The sequence below is a fragment of the Chanodichthys erythropterus genome, chromosome 21 (genome assembly GCF_024489055.1).
Source record: "Chanodichthys erythropterus isolate Z2021 chromosome 21, ASM2448905v1, whole genome shotgun sequence".
Lineage (NCBI taxonomy): Eukaryota > Metazoa > Chordata > Actinopteri > Cypriniformes > Xenocyprididae > Chanodichthys > Chanodichthys erythropterus.
The window spans coordinates 36,758,540-36,785,209 of NC_090241.1; the positions used below are offsets into that span (position 1 = coordinate 36,758,540).

Consider the following 26,670-nt stretch of genomic DNA (forward strand, 5'->3'; position numbering starts at 1 on the left):
TTGATCGTAAAGCTAAACCAAAAAAAAAAGAAAAGGAAATTAAGACTCTTCGTGAGTGTGTGGTCACGGGAAAGAGCCAGCGGCGTGTGCGATCCGCTCCCTCGTTACCCAGATTACTCCCGCTTTAATGGTCGTGGAATCCAGGCATGGGGAACGGACGGGCGAAAGCCTCCACGCGCAGACGCAGGTCAGTGATACGAGACGCCGTCTCTGCATCTTCCAGCAGGAAACTCTTGAAATCGGCCAATTTTTCTGAAGAGGAAATTGGTATAATGTAAGAGAAAATTATAACAGCAGAACAGAACATTGAATTTATTTGATCAAAAATACAGTAAAAATTGTGAAATATTTTTACAATTTAAAACGGCTGTTTTCTATGTGAATATATAGTCAAATATAATTTATTCTTGTGATAAAGCTGAATTTATTTGATTAAAAATACAGTAAAAATTGTGAAATATTATTCCAATGTAAATCAGCTGTTTTTTATGTGAATATATAGTAAAGTGTAATTTATTCCTGTGATCAAAGCTGAATTTTCAGCATCATTACTCCAGTCTTCAGTGTCACATGATCCTTCAGAAATCATTCTAATATGCTGATTTGATGCTCAAGAATCATTTATAACAGTTTTAGATTTTTTCGGAATCTGATACATTTTATTTTTCAGGATTCTTTAATTAATAGAAAGTTCAAAAGAACAGTGTTTATTTGAAATAGAATCTTTTGTAACATTATAAATGTCTTTACTGTCAATTTTGATCAATTTACCCAAACTTCGAATGGTGTAAGAAAGTTTCCACAAAAATATAAGGCAGCACAACTGTTTTCAACATTCAGTGTTTTTAATGACACATGATGATACTGATTTTTTTATAGAGGTGAGCATCTGACAAATATTTAAATTATTGATGGCAACATGCACAAAATTGCTTAAATTAAACAGAATTTACACAATATTTACAATGAATAACTCTAAAAAATATATCTTATGTTTTTTAAATAATTGAGGCTTGTTTCCAACATGGAATAAAAAAAATAAATAAATAAAAATTAAAGGTGCAATATGTAATATTTTTGCAGTAAAATATCCAAAAACCACTAGTCCAGTGTTATATATTTTGTTCACTTGAGTACTTACAATATCCCAGATGTTTGCATTTACAACTATTTGTAAATCGTGAGAAAATTGCAATTTTACCCAAGGCTCTGGGACGTGTGAGGAGTCGCCGCCTGTTGATTGTGTCATACCCGCGTTACCCTCAGATTTATTTTGTAGAAACCAGGGAAACGCCAAAGATGCTTTAAAATATTACACGTTTTAATAGTCAAGGGAACAACTGTTTTGATATATTTACAGACAGAAAACTAATAATTGTTATATAGCTCAAGACGTTTATTGTTTAAATCTAATGTACTTGATGTTTTACGAGTCTCATGCTTTACCGTGTCTCAGAGAAAAACACTATTTTGTGAAGTAGCTAATCCAGCTCATCCAGCATTTAATCTGATATTGTAAAATCGCTCTATCTTACTGCAGTGTGTAACAGTGTCTCACAGCAGCTGCCGAGCGAACGCTCAGAGTAACGTTATAACATCATTTTCAACACTCTCAAATGTGTCTAATATGATAAACAGAGCTGCGTTTCCTCATACTCATGACCGGAAAAGCGGCAGCGGCGCCGGCGACTGTGTCATAATAAAAGTCCCGCTGCTCGTGAGGCGTGTGTTGATCAATCGCTCCAGCTCCTCGTTCAGCTCCACAACACTCGCTCCTGCTCTGCTTCATACTACAGTAACGTTAATAATCACATCCATGAACATGATTTCTTCCTGAGTCCAATCCCTATTATTTCCACCGGATGTGATGTGAAGACCACATGTCCCAAGATTCCGCGCTCAAACTTGCCGTCATCAAGCTACGCCTTTGTTTTGAATAGGCTTCTAGCGACCTCTAGCGGACAGAAAATATTACGTATTGCACCTTTAATTGTGACTTTTTCCTTCACAATTCAAGTTTATATCTTGCAATTTAGAGAAAAAGTCAGAATTGAGAGATATAAACTCATAATTCTGACTTCATTTCTCACAATTCTGAGTTTATAACACAAAACACAATTGTGAGATACAAAGTCGCGATCACCTTTTATTGTTGTTAATCCGTGGTGAAAACAAGCTTCCATAAATAATCATGAAACATACTCTAAATTCTCTATAGCTAAAAAGGTTAGTTTTAATGTAGAAAGCCATCAAACACCCAATAAAACACAGTATTGTTTATTCATCCAGTGAATTTCTGAGCAGAAACACAAAGGCGAAGCAGAGATCTAGAACTCACTGGTCTTGGTCTTCACGTCCAGAGCGATCTTGATGCCCTGATCTATGAAATCCACCACCTGCTGGAAGTCTGATTCCTTGAACTGGCGGGACGTGAGCGCAGGGGTTCCTGGGATACCAGAAGATGAATTACAGCACTCAATAGCTATGTTTCCATGCACCTATTTTTATGTGAATTTTGTGATATTGCTCACACAATTGCATTCACAAACACTTATTTAATCGAGTAAATCGGCTATTTTTTGTGGTAATAATACATAATATAATCAATCATCTTATGTACATTATGTATTATATCAAATGCCAGCAGAGGGCGCCATTGGCCTGGTGTTGTTTATTACTGATATTTCGCGCCAATTTCCCAGGAAGTGACAATTTTGTTCTTATGAACACATGGGATGGAAATGCTGCTGTGTTTTATGCCATATTCCAATTTTGCGCACAAGTTAAATTCACAACTTTGAATGGAAGCAGATCTAGTGGGAGCTTTTTCCGTTTCTCTCACCGAGCCGCAGGCCGCCGGGCGTGAGCGCGCTCTTGTCGCCGGGACACGTGTTCTTGTTGGCCGTGATGGACACCAGCTCCAGAACTCGTTCTGCACGTGCTCCGTCCATTCCCTGAGGCCTCAGATCCACCAGAACCAGATGATTATCGGTTCCTCCTGAAGACAGAAAGTCAAAAGAGTGTCTCGTTTGAGCTCTTGGGTCATTTAAAAAACACTTAATATTCAGTAATATTATCCACCTGATATTATTCCCTGAAATAACAGATTTATCATGAAGTTTATGAGGTTATTATGCATTAAAATAAGGGATGCACGATATATACGGCTACCATATCGGTATCGGCCGATATATGATCATTTTTAATGTTATCGGCCAGATGCAAAAATTTGACCGATATATTAAAGCTGATAAATAATGAATTATTTCCTTCAGCTGAGACTCTTCAGATGCGCACTGTTCACCATGATGGTTTTGAATTGCTTGAAATATGATTTAAAATCACTTCAGAAAGGAAAATACAGTTAAGTGCAACATCAGTCGTATAGGCTACATAAAATTATAACATTATAGGGACATGACATTTAATGGTGAAACGTCTGTCTTTGTAATCAGGCTCTAAAAAATTATATAAACATTTGGATTTAGATTTATGGGCCAATATATCGGTTATCGGCTTTCATATATAAAGAATTATCGGTTATCGGCCAAAATTCATATCAGTGCATCCATAATTAAAATCAACTGTTCAAAACACATTTTATGTCCATTTTTTATATAGAAGACGACTTGATTTTCTCCCTGATGAATTAATTGAATTGTAAAACGGTCCTTATATGAAGGTGGATGACGATAGAAAAGCTGTTTCAGAATTTATTACATTATTTCTTTAGAAAAACAAAACTGATGAATCATGAACAATAAGAGCAGAAACATTTCACAGACTGTGATGACGCATTTCCACAGTTATTAACATTTTAAATCTAGCAAGGTTTTTCTTTTGTAAAAAAATAAAGTATATTTATAGCGCTTTGTGTTTCATAACCTTGGCATTAAATGACAGAAAACTAGTTAAGCTGCTTTGTGAGTGTTTCTAAGACAGGAGGGAAATTTGACATTTTTCTCTCTTCTGACCAACATAATCAATCTCTCAATATTTTTTTCCTTTTGTAAAGCCATAGAAATGGATTTTTATTGTGAAATTGTACTTGTAGTTTCCGTTCAATTCTATAGAAGTTTCCCAAACCATGACGAATTTTAAATTGCCAAATTAAGGGTCCGTTAGTCAGTCGTTTCTCAAACCAGGTGAAAATGATTTGCAGCAGCTTTAGGCACAGAAAGGGAAGCACAACAACATGTGTGATGACACAAACAGCTAGAGATACATACAGCTATTCAATTAGTTTCGCATATGTCGGTTATCGTGCAGCTGATTCTCGGCTTGATTTCACACGTTTTCACTTAAGGGCCGTTTGCACTGAACGAACAACAACAACATCCACAGCACAGGTCCCGAATGCACAAAAACATCATTAAAACACGATTAAAATCTTCAGCACTTCAGACAAAGAGTTAGTCAAACATTCGTTCTGCTGGTTTATTCTTCAATAAAAGTGATTTGGATTCACCTGGAGCCGGCTGACGGGACACGAGAGAGCATTTCTGTAAAACACTGCTGCTTATAATGAGGAAATTAGCAGCTGAAGACTGTGAATAATTAACATCTGAAACAATTATTAAACTGAGGAAAAGACAGAGTAAATTAACTCCTTTGCTTTAAGTGGAAGAGTCTAAATGAAGGACTGATCAATTTCACTTTACCAATAAAAACTGCCTCATTTTAAGACAAATAGATGCATACAATTTCCAATGTGCTCATTTTTGACAGCAAACAAAAGTGACTACATGATTGTTTTTGTTCACGTGGCAAGTGCCAAAAACTTTACCAAGCTTCCGGTAAGGTAACCAAACAAGTGCAGAAATGTTCTCTGGAGTCTGAATATCAATAATTATCAAAAAAAGTTGAAATTTTGATTTACGTTCACTAAGGGCCGCCAAAACGAACGATGAGGGCAGAGCCACTTTTATTAAAATGGCTATAACTCAAGAACGAAATGAGATATTTGCACCAAACTCGGTAATAATTGCATAGATTGTACACTAGGGGATGCTATAACTTGAAAACAGCTGTAACCGTTAGTCCAAAAACAGCTGTAACTATGCAACCGTTAGTCTGATCGACTTGAAATATGGCATGCAGTGTTTTGGTCCAAGAGGGCATGATAGTCTACGAGGATATTGGCGGTGGGCATGTTCGACTCGTGGTCCTAGAGGTCTGTAAGAATTTTGAAAGAAAACGGCCACTAGTTGGTGCTAACGAGTTTTACGTGCACTTTCACATATCCACACAATATGCATATCATTTGATAGATCTCCTCATTCTGAACAACTTTGCCTCAACAATCAATGCTATCAATCAAGTCGTTCATTAATTATTCACAAATATTTGAAAAACCTACATTTGCGAACTAGTCTTAGGTTTTTCGCCCAATCGGATGGAAACCAGCGCAGGACAATTCTTTAGATCAATAATTATCAAAAAAAAGTTGAACTTTACCCTTTGGGTCGCAATAACAGGGTATTTTAGAAAGTGAGCAAGACTAAATATACCCAAAAGCCTATAAATCCTAAAAGAAAACTCAGAACTTCACCAAAATTGGTGAGCTCATGCAGCATATGACTCTAAAGCAGCATGCCAATCGGATCATAGGTGGTGCTATAATTGTGAAAAAACTTAAAAAAAAAACATATGTTTTTAATATTTTAGATGAAAATATATACAACTTTGGATGTGGTCAACATTTTCACGGGAGTCACATCTTTAGAGTCCTGAATCCTTGCCGTGTCCAACGACACCAAACTTGTTAGGTTTCACCTTATGGTTTGTGCCACGATGTGATTTAGCGCTTAAACTTTTGTGAATATCTTCAAAACCGCTAGTCCGATCGAGACGAAACCAGCGCAGGAAACACGGAACCTAAGTTGGTTTACTAAATGTTAAGCCCAAATGTCAAAATTTTGATAGGAAGTGGCAAAAAAATCCAATCAAAGTCTTTCATGGATGATTTATGCTTTCTTAAATATAAGGGTCTATAACTTCAAAACAAAATGAGATATTTTCACCAAAATTGGCACACATGTGTATGGGCACACTCTGAGGACACCCCAAAAAAGTGGTGGAGATTGGGCAATAGATGGCGCTATAACTGTCAAAAAAACTTGTTTTTCCTTACTGAATTGCCTGTAAATGGTCTTTTCCATCTATGATCTAAGTGTTTATATGCTTGCTAAATAAAATATAATTACTTTTTATGTGCTTAAAGGCCTTAAATGCTTGAACCCCGGTAAATTCTGCTTGCAGCTTCAATTAAAAATTTGCATTCTGAAGATTTGGTTCTGAAAGTCAGAATTCATTTCATTTTTAGGTGAACTTTCTAAAAGAGAAAAACCTACAGCAGCTTGACTTCACAAAGATAGACCGCACACGTGTAAAAAAGACAAAAAAGCAAACCCACCGGAGACGAGCGTGTAGCCCTTCTTCAGCAGCGCGTCGGCCATGGCCTTGGAGTTCTTCAGAACCTGAGCGATGTACTCGCGAAACATGGGCGTCGAGGCCTGAAGAGAGACCGAATGAAGAGCCATCAATTATCAAAAACCATAAATGAGTTCCCAAGAGCATGAGCCATTGTTCAGAGAAAGATGAGACAGAATAAAAGATGCGGGAGCTCTAGGACTGCAGGAGATTATTGAACAGCAAGTGAAATTTAGAAGTCAGCCGTCGTACCTGTTTGAGAGCCACAGCGACGCCAGCGATGGCGTGATTGTGTGGGCCGCCCTGAAGCGAAGGGAACACAGAGAAGTTGACCTTCTCCTCCAGGTTGTACATGACCTCTTTGCCCTTCTTATCCAGCGATCGCACGCCCTTACGGTAGAATATAAGCCCCGCCCTGGGGGAGGAGCCACATGAGAGGAGGAGGAGACACAGTTAATGATGTAAGATCAGAATAACACACACACATGTATGCATGCAACATCCAGATCATCTCTATCCCATAATGCAATGTGCTCAACTTGACTTTCAATTTTAATCAGACTGTCAAGTTACATCTTTACAAATAGAGTTTGTTTACAAATATAATAATAAAAAAAAGCATTTTAATTCATTGTCATGTGACAATGTAACTGTTCAAAAGTTTAAAATAATTAAAGATTTAGAAATAAGTCTCTTCTGCTCACCAAGGCTTCATTTATTTGATCAAAAATACTGTAAAAATTGTGAAATACTATTTTGATTTAAAAAAAGCTGTTTTCTATGTGAATATATAGTAAAGTGTAATTTATTCCTGTGATCAAAACTGGATTTTCAGCATCATTACTCCAGTCTTCAGTGTCACATCATCCTTCAGAAATCATTCTAATATGTTGCATTTATTTTATTAAAAATACTGTAAAAATTGTGAAATATTATTATAATTTAAAGTAACTGATTTCTATGTGAATATACAGTAAAATGTAATTTATTTCTGTTATCAAAATAGAATTTTTAGCTTTCTAATTGTTCACCTTCCTTCAAAAATACAACCCCAAAATGTTCTTAAATGATATGCTTTGTTAAATAAGGGTAAAATAATAATACATTTTAATATTATTATTCCAAACATCATCATAGTGTGTTAGAATAATATAGGCCTATGTTTGGGGTCTGTAAGATGTTTTAGTATTTTTAAAAGTCTCTTCTGCTCACCAAAGCTGCATTTATTTGATCGAAAATACAGTAAAAATTCTGAAATATTATTATAATTTAAAGTACCTGTTTTCTATGTGAATATATAGTAAAGTGTAATTTATTCCTGTGATCAAAGCTGAATTTTCAGCATCATTACTCCAGTCTTCAGTGTCACATGATCCTTCAGAAATCATTCTGATATGATGATTTGCTGCTCGAGAAACATTGATGATTATTATCAATGTTGAAAACTGAAAATGTTTCAGATTTTTGCGGAAACTGATACATTTTATTTTTCAGGATTCTTTAATGAATATAAAGTTCAAAAGAACAGCATTTATTTGAAATAGACTCTTCTGTAACATTATAAATGTCTTTACTGTCACTTTTGATCAGTTTAATGCATCCTTGATGAATAAAAGTATTAATTTCTTGTGACCCAAAATATATAAATTTCAATGCACTAATTTGCATAAAACACTTATCCACACACTGTCAGTGATGTCACACAGGTCTCAGACTGAATGACAGCGGCTCAGGTGTGTACCTGGATCCTCGCAGTGATTTGTGGGTGGTTGACGTGACGAGGTCGGCGTGTTCGAAAGGCGAGGGAACGGCTTTCCCGGCCACCAGCCCGCTGATGTGAGCCATGTCTGCCAGCAAGTACGCGTTCAGCTCGGTACACAACTGAGAGAGAGAGAGGGAGTAATAAAGAGCTTTGAGTAGATTATGAAAGCGTTCAGAATCTCAGATCCGCTGCGCTCACAGCAAATATCACAATCAAAGCGTTCCCGTTATCAGCCCATCTGAGAGTGACCCGATGAGATCCGCTCGCGTCTCCGGGGAACGAGACCCAGATACCGCAGGCGCTTCACAAACACTTCTGAGCATGACGACATGTTTTCAGGGGGTAAAAATAATTTCCAGCTGATTATACACTGATAATTTTATGCACAGATACACTTAATCTGTCCTGGTGTGTGTGTGTGTGTGTGTGTGTGTGTGTGTGTGTGTGTGTGTGTGTGTGTGTGTGTGTGTGTGTGTGTGTGTGTGTGCGCTGCTGACCTCGTGTTTATCTCGCAGTGAAATCAGGCCACAGTGAATTCTAGCAACAAACATGAAACACACACAATCTCAGCCTCCAGGAGCAGCTTAAGAAAACACAGAAAACCTGGAGCGCGATATGCGAGGAGCGAAAACTCTCAGAAACACACAGATGTATGGTATGCCATGGAATAAAAAGATTTAAAAAAAAAAAGTAATAATTGCAACTTTTTATCTCGCAATTCTGACTTTCTCTCGTAATTGCAAGTTATAAATTCATAATTTTGAGTGATCTTGCAATAACTCAGATTTAGAAAGTCTCTTCTGCTCACCAAAGCTGCATTTATTTGATCAAAAATACAGTAAAAATTGTAAAATATTTTTCCAATTTAAACTAGCTGTTTTCTATGTGAATATATAGTAAAATATAATTTATTCTTGTGATAAAGCTGAATTTATTTAATCAAAAATACAGTAAAAATTGTGAAATATTATTACAATGTAAATCAGTTGTTTTCTATGTGAATTTATAGTAAAATATAATTGATTCTTGTGATGAAGCTGAATTTATTAAAAATACAGTAAAAATTGTGAAATTTTATTACAATGTAAATCAGTTTTCTATGTGAATATATAGTAAAATATAATTTATTCTTGTGATGAAGCTGAATTTATTTAAAATATAGTAAAAATTGTGAAATATTATTCCAATGTAAATCAGCTGTTTTCTATGTGAATATATAGTAAAATATAATTTATTCTTGTGATAAAGCTGATTTATTTAATTAAAATACAGTAAAAATTGTGAAATATTATTCCAATGTAAATCAGTTGTTTTCTATGTAAATATATAGTAAAATATAATTTATTCTTGTGATAAAGCTGATTTATTTAATTAAAAATACAGTAAAAATTGTGAAATATTATTACAATGTAAATCAGTTGTTTTCTATGTGAATATATAGTCAAATATAATTTATTCTTGTGATGAAGCTGAATTTATTATAAATATAGTAAAAATTGTGAAATATTATTCCAGTGTAAATCAGCTGTTTTCTATGTGAATATATAGTAAAATATAATTTATTCCTGTGATCAAAGCTGAATTTTCAGCATCATTACTCCAGTCTTCAGTGTCACATGATCCTTCAGAAATCATTCTAATATGATGATTTGCTGCTCAAGAAACATTTATGATTATTATCAATGTTGAAAACAGTTCATATTTTTGTTGAAACCAGGATACATTTTATTTTTCTGGATTCTGACATCTTTCTCACCATTGCAAGTTAAAAACCCGTAATATTCAATTTATAATCACACAACTCCCTCACAAGAAAAAAAAAAAAAAAAAAATCAAAATTGTGAGATAAAAAGTCACCATTTCCTTTTTTATTTTTTATTCCGTAGCATATCAAGCTTCCTCAGATATGGGCTCTGTTCAATCCCTAGCGAGCGCCCTAAATAGACAGCACATGACAAAGCGACCAGAAGTCATGTTGGGATGGTCACTGTAAAAATACATGCATTTCATCTTAGGAGGCAAGATGTGACGCCTTCATATGCTGTCTATGTAGGGCCGATACACACCAAATAAACGAGAGGAGATTCATCATGAACTCTGAGTGACTGCAGAATGGGATTATGGGCATGTTACCGTCCATCAAACAGATCTGAAACATCATTTTATCAGTGTTAATGAGAACAATCATCATTCTTTCTGCTGATAATGTGTGTGTGAAAGGAAATGTGATTAAGTGCTGACAGTGACACTGCAGCGAGAGTGTGTATGTGTGTGTGTGTGTGTGTGTGTGTGTGTGTGTGTGTGTGTGTGTGTGTGTGTGTGTGTGTGTGTGTGTGTGTGTGTGAGAGCAGGAAGTGGGAGAAACATTGAATGTTTGTTGTCTCTGAGGCGTCAGGCATGAGCAGTTAAACGCGTCAGAGAGACAGATGAGTGTGTGCGTGTGTGTGTAAAGCAAGAGATCAGTCAAGAGCAAAAATAAACTAAAAGAGATTTAGTGTTTTTTATCTTATATATATATATATATATATATATATATATATATATATATAATATAAAAAACACTAAATCTCTCTTTTAGTTTATTTATAAACATAAATATATATATGCATGTTTGCACTATTTTCATAGTTTTAATGGTATGCAGTCAAACTTCAAACACGTATGAATGATTTCAATACTTAAAGTATTTAAAACTACAAAAATATTCTTTTTTTCTTTATTTTTGATCTTTAATCTAATTTAGGTTAGATTAAATAAAGTCTTGTGTTCTGAAGGTTTTCTGAGAATAAACTCTTACTTAAAAGATGATATTTGATCTTCATTTTCATGTACGTTTATATATTTCTGCCACGGAATACAAATTAAAAGAGGTAATTGCAACTTTTCTCTCACAATTCTGTGAATTATTTTAAAAAGTCAGAACTGAGATATAAACTCGCCATTAAAAAAAAAGAAAATTCAACTTTTTATCTTACAATTATCACTTTTTCCTCACCATTGTGAGACATAAACTCGCAGTGAGACTAAAAAAAGTCAGAAATGTGAGATGCAGTTATCTTTATTTTGTATTCTGTGGCAGAAACAAGTAGACAGTATACAGTAGATCTGCAAAATTATTAATAATCCCAATAAAGACATTAAACAAGTTATGTACAGATTGGTTCAAATCAGCTTCACGGTAATAAACAGGAAAATAATGTTGCAATGTTCATCAATCATTAAACAAATTCAATTTCAAAATGACAATAGAGATCAATTCAGTAACAGAATCAGTGTCACAGTGTGAAAAACTGAAATGAGAAAGACAGACGGACCTTCTTGATGCGGCTGTAGTCGATGAGGCGAGCGTAAGCGCTGGTTCCGGCGATGATGAGTTTGGGTCGGAAGAGTCGAGCCGTCAGCTCCATCTGATCATAGTCGATCAGACCTGATTTAGGCTGAGAGAGAGAGAGACATGTGAGGCATTAAGGTGTTTACAACAGAATATTTCTGCATTCAGAAGCAGCCGAACGCAGACGCAGCATCTCAACACGTGTTTCTCACATCCAGGTTTATCATCCATATATTAGTGCCATATGGATACACTCATCTCTGACTGATGACAGAATACTTCCTGAATTCTAGCAATGAAACAAGCTTTGTGAAATGGTGAAACTGAACCCATGTCGTCTAAGATGTTTGTGTCTTTTTCTTCAGTCAAACAGAAATTGAGGAAAACATTCCAGGATTTTCTCCATATAGTGGACTTCACTGGTGTTCAACAGGTTGAAGGTCCAAATGTCAGTTTCAGTACAGCTTCAAAGAGCTCTACATGATCCCAGACGAGGAATAAGAGTCTTATCTAGAGAAACCATCGGACATTTTATAGAAAAAATAAAAAATATATACTTTTTAACCACAAATGCTCGTCTTGCACTGCTCTGTGATGCTCCACGCATGACGTAATCATGTTGGAAAGGTCACGCGTGACGTAGGACAAAAAAGACGAGCATTTGTGGTTAAAAAGTATATAAATTTATATTTTTTTTAGAAAATGACTGATGGTTGAAAATGGTTGAAAATGACCGAAACTGACATTTGGACCTTCAACCTGTTGAACCCCAGTGAAGTCCACTATATGGAGAAAAATCCTGGAATGTTTTCCTCAAAAACCTTCATTTCTTTCCGACTGAAGAAAGATAGACATGATCATCTTGGAGTCAATTATCAGGAAATTTTAATTCTAAAGTGAACTAATCCTTGAAATTATTGAAATAATACCTTTAAAATTCTTTTTCCCAGAAAAAAGTTTGTGAATCGCTGCTTTATAATGTGACAGCTGCTACTATAAACACAAGAAGCTTTGAGAAAACTGACAAAAGTTAAATTATAAATTAACTTGCATTTAAATATGCAATAATCAGCAAGACTCTCATCTGTAAACACGAGCGATTTCACAGCAATACCATCATCAGACTGCATCATTTCACTCATTCTTCAATCATTTCACACTGACGCTTTTTCTGCATGTCAAGGTTTCTGCCGTCTGATCTGATTTCAGTTGTTTATATTTGCAGCTCTCTCTCTCTCTCTCTCTCTCTCAAACTTCAGTCCTGTCTCGATTTCTGGTTTGAGTCTCTCTGAGATCTGGACAGCAGATAATCTCTCTCTCCGTCGGTCACTCCATCACACCGAAGTGTGTGTGTGTGTGTGTGTGTGTCTGAGGGCCGCCTGTCGATTTCCTATTATCTCTCCCTTAGAGAGGGGACTGACCACTCATTCATCACACACACACACACACACACACACACACACACACACACACACACACACACAGTTTGACCCTTTTAATATTTAGTATAATTTAAGTCCAGCTACATTCAGTTGTCAGTTCGGTGTTGAGAGCTTAATTCTGATTTGTAGAACGTATCGAGTCTTTGGCTGTTATAATATTACTTTGGTCAAAAACAGTGGATGCCAGAACGGGATTAACTCCTGTGTTTCAACGTCACAGTGTGTCCGTGACCCAAGAGGGTCAGACGTGATGTGGAACTTACGTTGAGTTTGTAGGGCATCGACTCAAAGTAGATGGACGTGGCCGAGATCCGCTTGACGTCAGACATGTAGCCATGAGTGAGACTGAGAGACACGGAGAATCGATTACGTTCTGTTTCACTGCATGAGTGGACGAGAGAGAGAATGAGGGTCACTCACTGTCCCCCGTCGGGCAGGTCCAGACCCATGATGCGGTCGTGAGGGTTCAGGACGGCTGTGTAAGCGGCGAAGTTCGCCGGAGATCCGGAGTAGGGCTGAACGTTGACGCCCCACAGCGCCGGGTCGAGGTCAAACGCCTCCAGCGCCCTCTTCTGGCACAAGAGCTCGATCTGATCCACCACCTCAGCACCGCCGTAATACCTGCGCACACACAGACACACACACACACACACACACACACACACACACACACACACACACACACACACACACACACACACACACACACACACACACACACACACACACACACACACACACACACACACACACACACACACACACACTATTATGTTAAACCGCACCAGACTACTCTGATACAATCAACCATAACTCATCAGTCTCATAACCAGCAAAAATATATCAATTAAAATAAAGTAGTAAATAAATAAAAATGGTACAAATACAAAAAATAAAAAAATGAAAATGTATAAATACAAATAAATAAAAATAAAGTAAATAAAAAATAAATGCATATAAAAACAGATGAAAATGTATAAATACAAATAAATTAATAAATAAAGTAGTAAATAAATAAAAATTAAACAAAAACAAGTAAATAAAAAGTAAATGCATATAAAACAAATGAAAATGAATGTAAAAATAAAAATAAACAAAAATAAAGTAAATAACACAAATTATAAAAATACAAGTAAATAAAAAATAAATGCATATAAAAACAAATGAAAATGAAACGTATAAATAAATACAAATAAATAAATAAAAATGAAGTAGTAAATTAAAAATGATACAAATACAAGTAAATTAAAAATAAATGCATGTAAAAACAAATGAAAATGAATGTATAATTAAAAACAAATAAATCAAACAAATAAAAGTAAGGTAGTAAAATAAAAAGTATACAAAAATGTATAAATAAATACAAACAACTCAATCAACAAATAAAAATAAATAAAATGAATACATTAAAAATTAAGTAAAATAAATGATAAAATATACAAATTAATAAAAAAATACACAAAAAACATGAAAAAAAATGAATGAATAAAAATAAAAACAAAAATAAATAAATAAAATAAATGGATAAAATAAACAAAAATATAGTAGTAAAATACAAAAAAAAACAAAAAAACAAATTAAATAAATACATATAAAAACAAATAATAAAAAAAAACAAAAATCAATGAATGATTAAATAGGATTTACAAGATAAAGATTTTTATTTTCTTTGTGAAAATCCTTTAAAAAAAAGAAACTAGTTCCTTGTCAGTTCCTTGACTTTTTTGAATAAATGATTATATTTGTACACAAAACACACCTTTTTCCCGGGTATCCTTCAGAGTACTTGTTGTTGAGACACGAACCTTGAGCCTCGAGAGCCGCTCGACTGCAGAAGTTCTGTCAAAACACACACACACACACACACACACACACACACACAGTCAACATTTACTCTCTCTCATATTGTTTATTTTGCTGGTTGTTGTGTGTGAAGTAACCAATCAAATGAGACTGAAGAGCAGCGATGGACGGAGAGATTTTCAGAGAATAACAACTGAAATGTGTGTCTGTTCCTCACATGAAGCATCACATGACTGAATGAGTCACATGGGCTGTTATGATGATGATTGACACATTGACTCATTATGTGAAAGAGCTTCTGAAAGTCCTGAGGGTTAATGAGTGGCGATCTGCTGTCGGTCACCTCTGAAGCGATGAGCTCCAGTCCGCGGCTCTGTCTGTCCTTCTCCTTCTGCAGAAGGTCCCACATCTCCGGGTCGTCCTGCGCCAGGCTCTCCTGCCCCGTCCACGGGCGCTCGTCATCCGCAAACGCCGCCGCTGAATGCTGGGATCTGGCGGTGACGGGAACACGCCGGACCAACGGCTGCAAGACACACACAACACATCAGTGCTCTCGTCCTCAGGAGCCGCAAACAGATCAATCTGTACAAAACAAACACTGAGCAGCGAGAACGTGAGAGCTCACGAGTGACGAGAGTCATTAAGAGCGGATTACACACACACACACACACACACACACACACACACACACACACACACACACACACACACACACACACACACACACACACACACACACACACACACACACACACACACACACACACACACACACACACACACACACACACACACACACACACACACACACACACGTCCTCCATGAATCACAATAATTACAAGTGAAGAGGAAGAATTTCTGAGAGACAAACTTATGAAGATGAATATGTGATTTAATATTTCACACAATGAACATCACTAATCAAATGTGGAATTAACTATATATATTATAATAAATATGTGTATATAATATAATAAATATATTTATTTATTTATTTATTTATTTATTTATTTATGATTTAATGCCATATCAGCAGCAATGGCTATATTCATGGCAATCAGCAATATCAGTTCAATACATTATTTATAATACTTTAACAAGTATGTCTTAAAAACAATCACTATACAAAATCAGGCATATACACCAATAACAACAACATTAATAACAACAATTACATAGAATCTTTCAAATGAATTTGACAGAAATTCTAAAGTTATTAAGATATAAAAAACAAAAATATAAATATATTATTTGCAATTATTTATGATCATAATATAAATTATGATGCACATTTAAATAAAGCAATGTAGAAAACAATAATTATTAATTTATGATATTAAAATTGAAATGCTTAATTTTAATGTATGATATATATATATAAATAATATATTTATATTTTTGTTTTTTATATCTTTTAATATTTGTATATAATTTATATTTAATTTACATTATAATTATAAATATATAATTTAATAAATGAATTTGTTTTTCATAATTTACAACATTTAATATATATATATATATATATATATATATATATATATATATATATATATATATATATATATATATATATATATATATATATATATATATATATATAAAATGAATTAGTAACTATTGTTTTATTTATTGCTTTATTTAAATGTACATCATATTTTATATTGTAATAAATACAATATTTGTATATAACAATTGACAATATTTAATAATATTTATTTAAATGTGCATCATATTAAATTACAAGTAATAATATATTTATATTTTTATAATTTGTTCTTCATAATTTAATATTTTTATATACTTTATATTTAATTTATTTTATAATTATAAATATATATAATTTAATAAAATCATGTTTTTCATAATTTATAACATTTAATATAAACGTTTTATATAAATTATAAATATATTATATATATATATATATTATTATATATATAAGTATATGATAAATTAGCAATTAGGGTTATTTTTATTGCTTTCTTTAAATGTGCATAATATTTTAGATTATAATATATACAATTATTATAAATAATATTTTTAATAATTTATATTTATTAATTATTCATTAAATTATATATTATATATATATAAAATGAATAATTAATAAATATTATAAATTATTAAAAATATTATTTATAATAATTATCAAATAAAGAAGCAAATATTATTTTCAATAATATTAAATATAATAGGTCTATGGATTAATATGATATTACATAATGTCAGTATGATTCACATGGATCTATGATGGAGCAATAATAACCACAATATAAATATATATTTATAAACCACAGAACTGACGCCTGAAGGAATGTAAATATGATCTTGATTATGAAAGATGAAGAATCATGACTAACAAAAACTCAAAATATGAAGAGCGAAAGGCTGGAATATCTGCTAAATTATGGGAAACTGGGATACAGGCGGAATCAGAGCTGAATTAAACGAATTCTACAGTTTCAGTGTGTGTGTGTGTGTGTGTGTGTGTGTGTGTGTGTGTGTGTGTGTGTGTGTGTGTGTGTGAGAGAGAGTAGTCGTTAGTGAGATACAATAATCAGCATGACGCTTTAATTCTGCTCCAATCAGCAACTCTCAACAGAAACTTTACAGCCAAGTGAAAATTCAGCATAACTGCTTATCTAATCTCTCACTCTCACACACACACACACACACACACACACACACACACACACACACACACACACACACACACACACACACACACACACACACACACACACACACACACACACACACACACACACACACTCACACTCACACTCACACACACACACACACACACACACACACACACACACACACACACACACACACACACACACTCACACACAGAGAATTCAAAGCTCCACAGCAGATTAAGAGTTTCTGGGTGTCGCTTTTTTCTTGACAAATTTCAACCATCAGATCCTCACAGATCCTCTGCATTCAAGACCAAAACAAAAAGTACCATGTTTTTGTAAATACACCATGTTAGTACCATAGTATTCTTTTAAGAACATGGGAATACCATGTAATGTCTGGAAGAGGACTGAGGTGCCGTCAGCAGCTGGAAAAATGATCATTTATATTATTTTCAACCTCCCCTCTGAGCCTCTCTCTGAAATGATCCGTTTTTAAGGCGTGTCAGTAAACACCCAGTGTTCTGATTGGCTAGCGTCACTGCACAGGAAACAGTATCAACGCCAATTGCTGTTGCACGAGAGTTTTTCAATATCAAAACCAGCCGTTTTTGGAGCTTGATTAAATAAATGTTTAGTTGTAATGCATTACTGGACTTCACGCTATTGACTCGTTTCCATTCCTTCTCTGCGTAGCTCCTCCCTCTTTCACCTCTGATCAACTCAACCCTTTCTTTAGTGTCCATTTTCACAAAGAAACTGCTGAAGAGGCACTCGTGAACCAAAAGCTTCATAATTAACACTAATAAAGGCCTCGACGCAGCAGGATCTGATGAATCGCTGCACTTAAAAACTGTTATTAAAAAACAATTATCTCACGACGGAAGAGCATTCGTTTGAAAGACGGACTCGAGACGACACCCGCCGCGTCCCAAACACTGACTGCATTCACAATGAAGTTCTGTGTTTCCCATCAGCCCCTCTGACTGAACATACAGATTATAATTGAAATATGTAACGAATGTCTTGTTATTGCAAACATGCAGAACTACATGCTGTTGAATTTCAGACTCAATTTCCTCCGAACACAAACACACACACGATGCTTCAGTTCATTCACCTGCTTTCATATTTACTCATTTAAATGAATAATTGTTTTTTTTTTCATTCAGTTACAAGGATTGTGACCTTAGTTATTATTTAAATATTTATTAACTTCGTTTATTTGCTTATTTAATTTAGTTTATTTATTATTATTTACTTATTTAATATAGCTTATAAACATAAATGCATGTAGTGTTATAAGTAAATCATAAATAAGTAAATAATTGTTTTTAAATTATGCATTTGTTTAATTTTTACTTATAATTAATCATGTTTATATTTATTAATATACTAAATTGTTTATTTAATTGTGCACATATTTACTTATTTATGCATTCACTCAAATACTTATTTATATATTTACTCATTCATTTACTTAATTGTTTTTAAATTATGTTTTTAAGTAAATAAATAAATGAATATATAAATAAAATAAGTAAATAATTCAAAAAGTAAATAACTAATAAGTACATAATTAAACAATTTAGTTAAGTAAATATAAAAATAAAGAAAATATTTAAGTAATTGAGTGAATGCATAAATAAATAAGAAAATAACTAATAAGTACATAATTAAATAAACAATTTAGTATGTAATAAATATAAACATGATTAAGTGAATAAATAAGTAAATAATTAAAAAAAAATCTGTAGTAAATAATTAAATAAGCAGATAAGTAGATAATTAAACAATTAAATAAATAAGGAAATATAAAAAAAATAGCAATTATGTGAACAAATGAGTAATTAATAAATCCATAAACAAATAAAGAACATTGTTAAACAGTTAAACTGATTAAACATACATATTTAACATGCAGTTCTTATTGCAAAAATGCTGAACACAAACACACACTTTTCCCTCAGAGTGTGTGTCTGATGGCATGAATTCCCTGTGAATGTATGAACTGATCACATGTTCAACTTCAGTGTACGTCACTCTGAATAACAGCTTCTGCTAAATGAATAAATGTAAATGTTTAAATGTGATAGACAGAGGAGTGACACGACCGTGATCACCTCGAGCTCGTCTCTCTGGGGCCACACACACACACACACACTGACGGGCCGCGTCCTTCGCTGTCGCTGCTGCAGGGACACAGAGACGTGTGTGTGTGTGTGTGTGTGTGTGTGTGTCCCTCGAGTCTCTGCAGACTCACAGATGACCAAGAACTGCCCACTTAGACAAGAAGAGCCCATGTGACTGACAACCACTGATCATCATCATCATCATCATCATCATCATCATCATCATCAAGACACTGAAGCGGTCAAGAGTTTCGACAAACAACATGGAAAACAGTCATAATAAAAAATAATAATAAAAGTGAAACTCACTGAAAATTCAGCTTTGAAACTGAGATAGAAAGAGGATGAACCGAGAGATAAAAGAAACAAGAGCCAGAACTGAACTATTTTGGGAGCTACAGAAGAAAAAAAAACACACACTCACACACACTCGTGCACACACACACACACATTCGTACACTCGTGCACACTCACACACACATTCGTACACACACACACACACTCGTACACTCATGCACACACATACGCACACTTGCACACGCACACACACACACACACTCGTACACTCACACACACACTCGTACACACACGTAAACTCACACACGCACACACACTCACACACACTCGTGCACACACACGCAGTCGCACACAGACTCGTACACTCATGCACACACATACGCACACGCACACACACACACTCGTGCACACACACTCGTACAGTCACACACACACACACACACGTAAACTCACACACACTCGTACACACTCACATGCACACTCGCGCACACACTCGTATGCACACTTGCACACGCACACACACACACCTGCGCACACACACGTATGCACACACACACACTCGTGCACACATTCGTACACTTGCACACACACTCACTCGCACACACACACACTTGCACACACACTTGTACGCTCACACACACATGCACTCACTCACACACACTCACTAACTCACACACATTCTCTCTCTCACACACACGCACAGTCACACACACACACTCGTACACTCATGCACACACATATGCACACTTGCACACACACACACACACACACACACGCACACACACTCGTACACTCACACACACACACAGTCACACACACACGTAAACTCACACACACGCACAGTCGCACACACACTCGTACACTCATGCACACACATACGCACACACACACACTCGTGCACACACACTCGTACACTAGTGCACACACTCGTACAGTCACACACACACACACACACACACACACTCGTGCACACACACTCGTACACTAGTGCACACACTCGTACAGTCACACACACACACACACACGTAAACTCACACACACTCGTACACACTCACATGCACACTCACGAACACACTCGTATGCACACTTGCACACGCACACACACACACTCGCGCACACATTCGTACACTTGCACACACACTCACTCGCACACACACACACTTGTACGCTCACACACACATGCACTCACTCACACACATTCTCTCTCTCACACACACACACACACACACACACTCCTGAAGTAACTTTGATAGACGGATTGTTTTGTCATTTTTTGCAGTTCAGGGGGAAAAAAGACAGAAAAACATTTCATTTTGCTTATTATTTTTGTTATTTCCGTTCTCTTCTGAGCAAAGAGTCAATTTTACAGATGACTGCTGTCCATCACACGGCGCCAGACAACAATCAGCGGCGTGACGCGGTGACGGAGGCTTTGAGTTCGGAGGTGTCAGGAATATCGCTCAGGATGACACCGACTGGCAGCGACTAATGGCCGAGCGGCCGTTACAAATTGGTGTGGAGAATGACACGGCCGCGGAGAGGAGAGCGAGTGTGAGCGAGAGCCGGACACAGGTCTGCTTCCTCTCACCGCCGGGCCAAAGGGACTGACACCGAACAATCAGGAGTGTGGAAAGCCAATTTCCCACAGAGGCCTGCGACATTATCGCACTAATCCAGGGAGATGGAGCCGGCCGCGGGAACACGTCTCAGAGTTCAGCAGTGCATGATGGGACACATCTGTGCTCGTGGAGGTGAAAGAGCGGGAATATTTCACTAGATTGGAATGATTATGATTTTTTTAGCGTTTTGTTCACCAAAGCTGCATTTATTTGATCAAAAATACAGTAAAAATAGTGAAAAAATTTTCCAGTGTAAATCAGCTGTTTTCTATGTGAATATATAGTAAAATATAATTTATTCCTGTGATCAAAGCTGAATTTTCAGCATCATTACTCCAGTCTTCAGTGTCACATGATCCTTCAGAAATCATTCTGATATGATGATTTGCTCCTCAAGAAACATTTATGATTATTAATGTTGAAAACAGTTTTTATTTTTGTGGAAACCTTAATACATCAACATTTAATACTTTTATTCATCAAGAATGCATTGAATTGATCAAAACTGACAGTAAAAAAGGATCATGTGACACTGAAGACTGGAGTGATGATGCTGAAAATTCAGCTTTGATCACAGGAATAAATTACATTTTACTATATATTCACATAGAAAACAGCTATTTTATATTGGAATAATATTTCACAATTTTTACTGTATTTTTGATCAAATAAGTTTCAAAAGTTTCAAAAACATTACAAAATTCTTAATTATTCCACTCTTTTGACTGACAGTGTATGAGAAAGCAAATTAATATGTATCTAGATTAACGAACTGAAGCCCCGTCACTGGATTTGGCCGCGATGAGCTCTGCCAGTAAACCCACGAAAAGTTAAAACCGGGACTCTAGTGGCTAAAAATAGAGATGAAAAAACATTAAAAATATATCCTAATCAATTATTAAACATGCCTGAATATAGGCGACAATCTGAATATGAAGATGAGCTTTCATTGATTCAGACATCAGAGCTGGTCACACAATCATCCGTCTTTTATCGCAGTGACGTAACGACAGACTGGGAATCAAGAAGTGGTTTGTTTTGCATTTGTTGGAACATGCTGGAACTGAATGATTCTTACGGCTCTGAAATACTGTGACAGTGTTTGCTGAAGCTACAGCATCATAAAATAATGTTTCTGTGAGTTTTCAGTGTGAACTAAAAAAAATATGAAGATTGGACACAAAACACACAACATCAGTGCAGTCCGATTCACAGACGAACGACTCTTCAAAATGAATCTCTCTGAATCAGACTAATAGCTCAGTGATTCGACTCACTGTTTTCACGTCCATCTCCAGATTAGGGTTAGAAAACCATAAAAAAAATATTTTCATTTCTTGAAATAAAATAATGAAACCTTTTTCTTTTAAATAACTTAATATTTATTTAAGCCAAGGCAAAATTTCTCATTTTAATTTAGTTAAACAATGTATTAAATGACAAAAAACTAAACTGAAATAGAAAATCAATAAAAACTACATACTAAAAAAAAACCTACAATAAAAAATACTAATATTAAAAAATAAAGGGAAATATAACAAAAAATAATTCAAAATATTAATATAAACAATAACAGTAATAATGATGTGAATAATTATGACATACTAACTCATAATTATGAGATGAAAAGTCAAATTTATGACAAAAAATTGCAATTAAGACAATAAATCAATACTGAGATTAAATGTCAAAATTACGACTTAAAAAGTAAAAATTATCACATGATATAAACAATAATAGTATCTCAACTATGTAAAAATAACGGTGTAACATTGTGTTGTAATAAATGTCAAATGAATAAATAAATGATTTTTTACATTTATGCATTTGGCAAATGCATATGGAGGACCTGCAGACATTAAAATAGATAATAGATAAATAAATAAAATGTAATTATAGGAAAATAAACAAATAAATGAAATAAATACATGTGGGAATAAATAAATAAATAAAGTTAAAAATACAGAAAAAAAAAAAGGTAATACAAAAATAAATTCAGGATTAAATTTTAATGTTTTATCAAGTCTTCATTTTTATCAATTCATGCATTCACTGGGAATCATGTGAATTGCATGTGGAAAAAGAATTAAATAAGTTATGATTTTGACCCATCATACTATGACGGTTTTTGGTTTGCTTGTCTTTGAATAACAGACAAATATGACAATAAATCACATTAAAGTACCACAGTACTTTCAGTACAAACACATCTAAACACAGAAGTCAAACCTGAACCCACAGCATCAGGTGACTGCTTAACTAACATCACAGACGTCTGAATGAAACCCCTGCAGTTCAGAGGTCGGTCACCACGGTAACTCAGAAACACACGTGAAGAACCGCAAGAAGAACTGAGTTTCAGCCACACTGACGCGGTTCTGATGACGGAGATCACGCCTTCCAGAACCACACATCTGACTGTCATCTGCTGATTTAAACTCGTCACGCAGGTATTATTAATGTTCACCGGGACTTTGAGAGGTGTGGACGCAAGCCTCCCGTCTGATTGGCTGTTCAGAACATGAGCTTTGGCATATTATTCATAACAACAACTGGTTAATTATTGAGTCGTTCGGTTACAGCTGCTTACGCAAGATGACTGAGAAAATGAAGGCTGGTCAGTGGACGGTCAAACCCGACTAAACGAAAGTTCACCCTGTGCGACCCGTCACACATCACACACCCTTAGAGACGGACAAAGCCATAGTGATTAAAAAAAACAGTATATGCTTTTTTAAGCATAAACCTCAAGATCTTTTGTTAGACAAATAAACAAGACAAAAAAAATGATTTCTGCAGCACAAACTTGATCAATCAATATAAAACTCCTCAGATTTCGATGGCAGACACAAACATGGTGATTTCAGCAGTTTCTTCAAAACTCAAGCCCTCGTGCTTCACTAATCCATCAGGTTAATAAAGAGAGTTTGATCAGGTCACTGAAAACACAAAGATGCATTTGTTTTCACGGTCAGAATCACGTTCAACTCATTCCCACAACAAGACAAGCATGAAAGCATGTGAAGGACGGACATAAGGAGAGACACGGGACTGACGAACTCTGATCACCACGAGACATTAATTACCGTTTACTGTAATAAAACACGCCATCAGTGTCAAAGAACAAGGCTCTGCTTATTAGCTGGAAAAAAACAATTTAACTGATTAAACTTTGAAGAATAAAAAGAGCAGTTTTCATCTTTCCATCAACTCAGTTTATCAGTTCAGTGTAAGTCAGTGTTATTGGGTTATATTAGAAACGAATGAAAGCCTATTTATTTATTACGTATTACATACTAACTCATAATTATGAGATGAAAAGTCAAATTTATGACAAGAAGTTAAAATTATCATATACTAAATCACTTCTGAGATGAAAAGTCGAAATTATGACATCAAAAGTCAAAATGATGAAATACTAAGAAGTCATAATTATGAGATCAAAACATGAGATTATGACACAAATCTAAATTATGACGTCAATGATGAGATGTAAAGTCGAAACTATGACAAAAAAATCTAAATTATCACATACTAAATCATATTTATGAGAAGAAAAGTCAAAATTATGAGTTTAAATTATAACACTGTCATTTGTGAGATAAAAAGATGAAATTGACAATAAGTCAAAATTATGACAAACTAAGTTATAATTATGAGAAGAAAAGTCAAAATTATGACAAACTAAGTTATAATTATGAAAAGAAAAGTCAAAATTATGACAAACTAAGTTATAATTATGAAAACAAGTCAAAATTAACGACAAGCCAAAATTATGACAAACTAAGTTATAATTATGACAAACAAGTCAAAATTAATGACAAAAAGCCAAAATTATGACAAACTAAGTTATAATTATGAAATGAAAAGTCAAAACTATGACAAACTAAGTTATAATTATGAGAAGAAAAGTCAAAATTATGACAAACTAAGTTATAATTATGAAAACAAAAGTCAAAACTATGACAAACTAAGTTATAATTATGAGAAGAAAAGTCAAAATTATGACAAACTAAGTTATAATTATGAAAACAAAAGTCAAAATTATAATTATAACACTTTGTCATGAGAAGAAAAGTCAAAATTATGACAAACTAAGTTATAATTATGAAAGAAAAAGTCAAAATTATGACAAACTAAGTTATAATTATGAAAAGAAAAGTCAAAATTATGACAAACTAAGTTATAATTATGAGAAGAAAAGTCAAAATTATGACAAACTAAGTTATAATTATGAAAACAAAAGTCAAAATTATAATTATAACACTTTGTCATGAGAAGAAAAGTCAAAATTATGACAAACTAAGTTATAATTATGAGAACAAAAGTCAAAATTATGACAAATAGTCAAAATTATGACAAACTAAGTTATAATTATGAGAACAAAAGTCAAAATTATGACAAATAGTCAAAATTATGACAAACTAAGTTATAATTATGAGAAAAAAAGTCAAAATTATGACAAACTAAGTTATAATTATGAAATGAAAAGTCAAAACTATGACAAACTAAGTTATAATTATGAGAAGAAAAGTCAAAATTATGACAAACTAAGTTATAATTATGAAAACAAAAGTCAAAACTATGACAAACTAAGTTATAATTATGAAAACAAGTCAAAATTAACAACAAAAAGCCAAAATTATGACAAACTAAGTTATAATTATGAAAAGAAAAGTCAAAATTATGACAAACTAAGTTATAATTATGAGAAGAAAAGTCAAAATTATGACAAACTAAGTTATAATTATGAAAAGAAAAGTCAAAATTATGACAAACTAAGTTATAATTATGAAAACAAGTCAAAATTAACGACAAAAAGCCAAAATTGACAAACTAAGTTATAATTATGAGAAGAAAAGTCAAAATTATGACAAACTAAGTTATAATTATGAGAACAAAAGTCAAAATTATGACAAATAGTCAAAATTATGACAAACTAAGTTATAATTATGAGAACAAAAGTCAAAATTATGACAAATAGTCAAAACTATGACAAACTAAGTTATAGTTATGAGAAAAAAAGTCAAAATTATGACAAACTAAGTTATAATTATGAAATGAAAAGTCAAAACTATGACAAACTAAGTTATAATTATGAGAAGAAAAGTCAAAATTATGACAAACTAAGTTATAATTATGAGAAAAAAAGTCAAAATTATGACAAACTAAGTTATAATTATGAAATGAAAAGTCAAAATTATGA

At 34.1% G+C, this 26,670-nt stretch overlaps 1 protein-coding gene across 2 annotated transcripts in view; it reads right to left on the bottom strand.

Annotated features, from left to right (window-relative positions):
- The window catches only part of shmt2 (serine hydroxymethyltransferase 2 (mitochondrial)), a 28,808-nt gene continuing 2,138 nt past the window's right edge, over positions 1-26,670 (bottom strand). Inside the window, exons 1-12 of one of the 2 annotated variants that reach the window (XM_067373022.1) lie at positions 23,704-23,866; positions 15,114-15,293; positions 14,727-14,806; positions 13,388-13,588; positions 13,231-13,312; positions 11,509-11,631; positions 8,174-8,313; positions 6,685-6,847; positions 6,416-6,515; positions 2,843-2,998; positions 2,339-2,446; positions 1-252 (exon numbers count right to left, since the gene is read on the bottom strand). In XM_067373022.1, coding sequence (XP_067229123.1) covers positions 125-252; positions 2,339-2,446; positions 2,843-2,998; positions 6,416-6,515; positions 6,685-6,847; positions 8,174-8,313; positions 11,509-11,631; positions 13,231-13,312; positions 13,388-13,588; positions 14,727-14,806; positions 15,114-15,293; positions 23,704-23,730 — 1,488 coding nt within the window. In that variant the 5' untranslated portion in view covers positions 23,731-23,866 and the 3' untranslated portion in view covers positions 1-124. Of the gene's footprint in view, positions 253-2,338; positions 2,447-2,842; positions 2,999-6,415; positions 6,516-6,684; positions 6,848-8,173; positions 8,314-11,508; positions 11,632-13,230; positions 13,313-13,387; positions 13,589-14,726; positions 14,807-15,113; positions 15,294-23,703; positions 23,867-26,670 lie in introns of those variants that run through there. The other variant, XM_067373021.1, reaches the window with a different exon arrangement.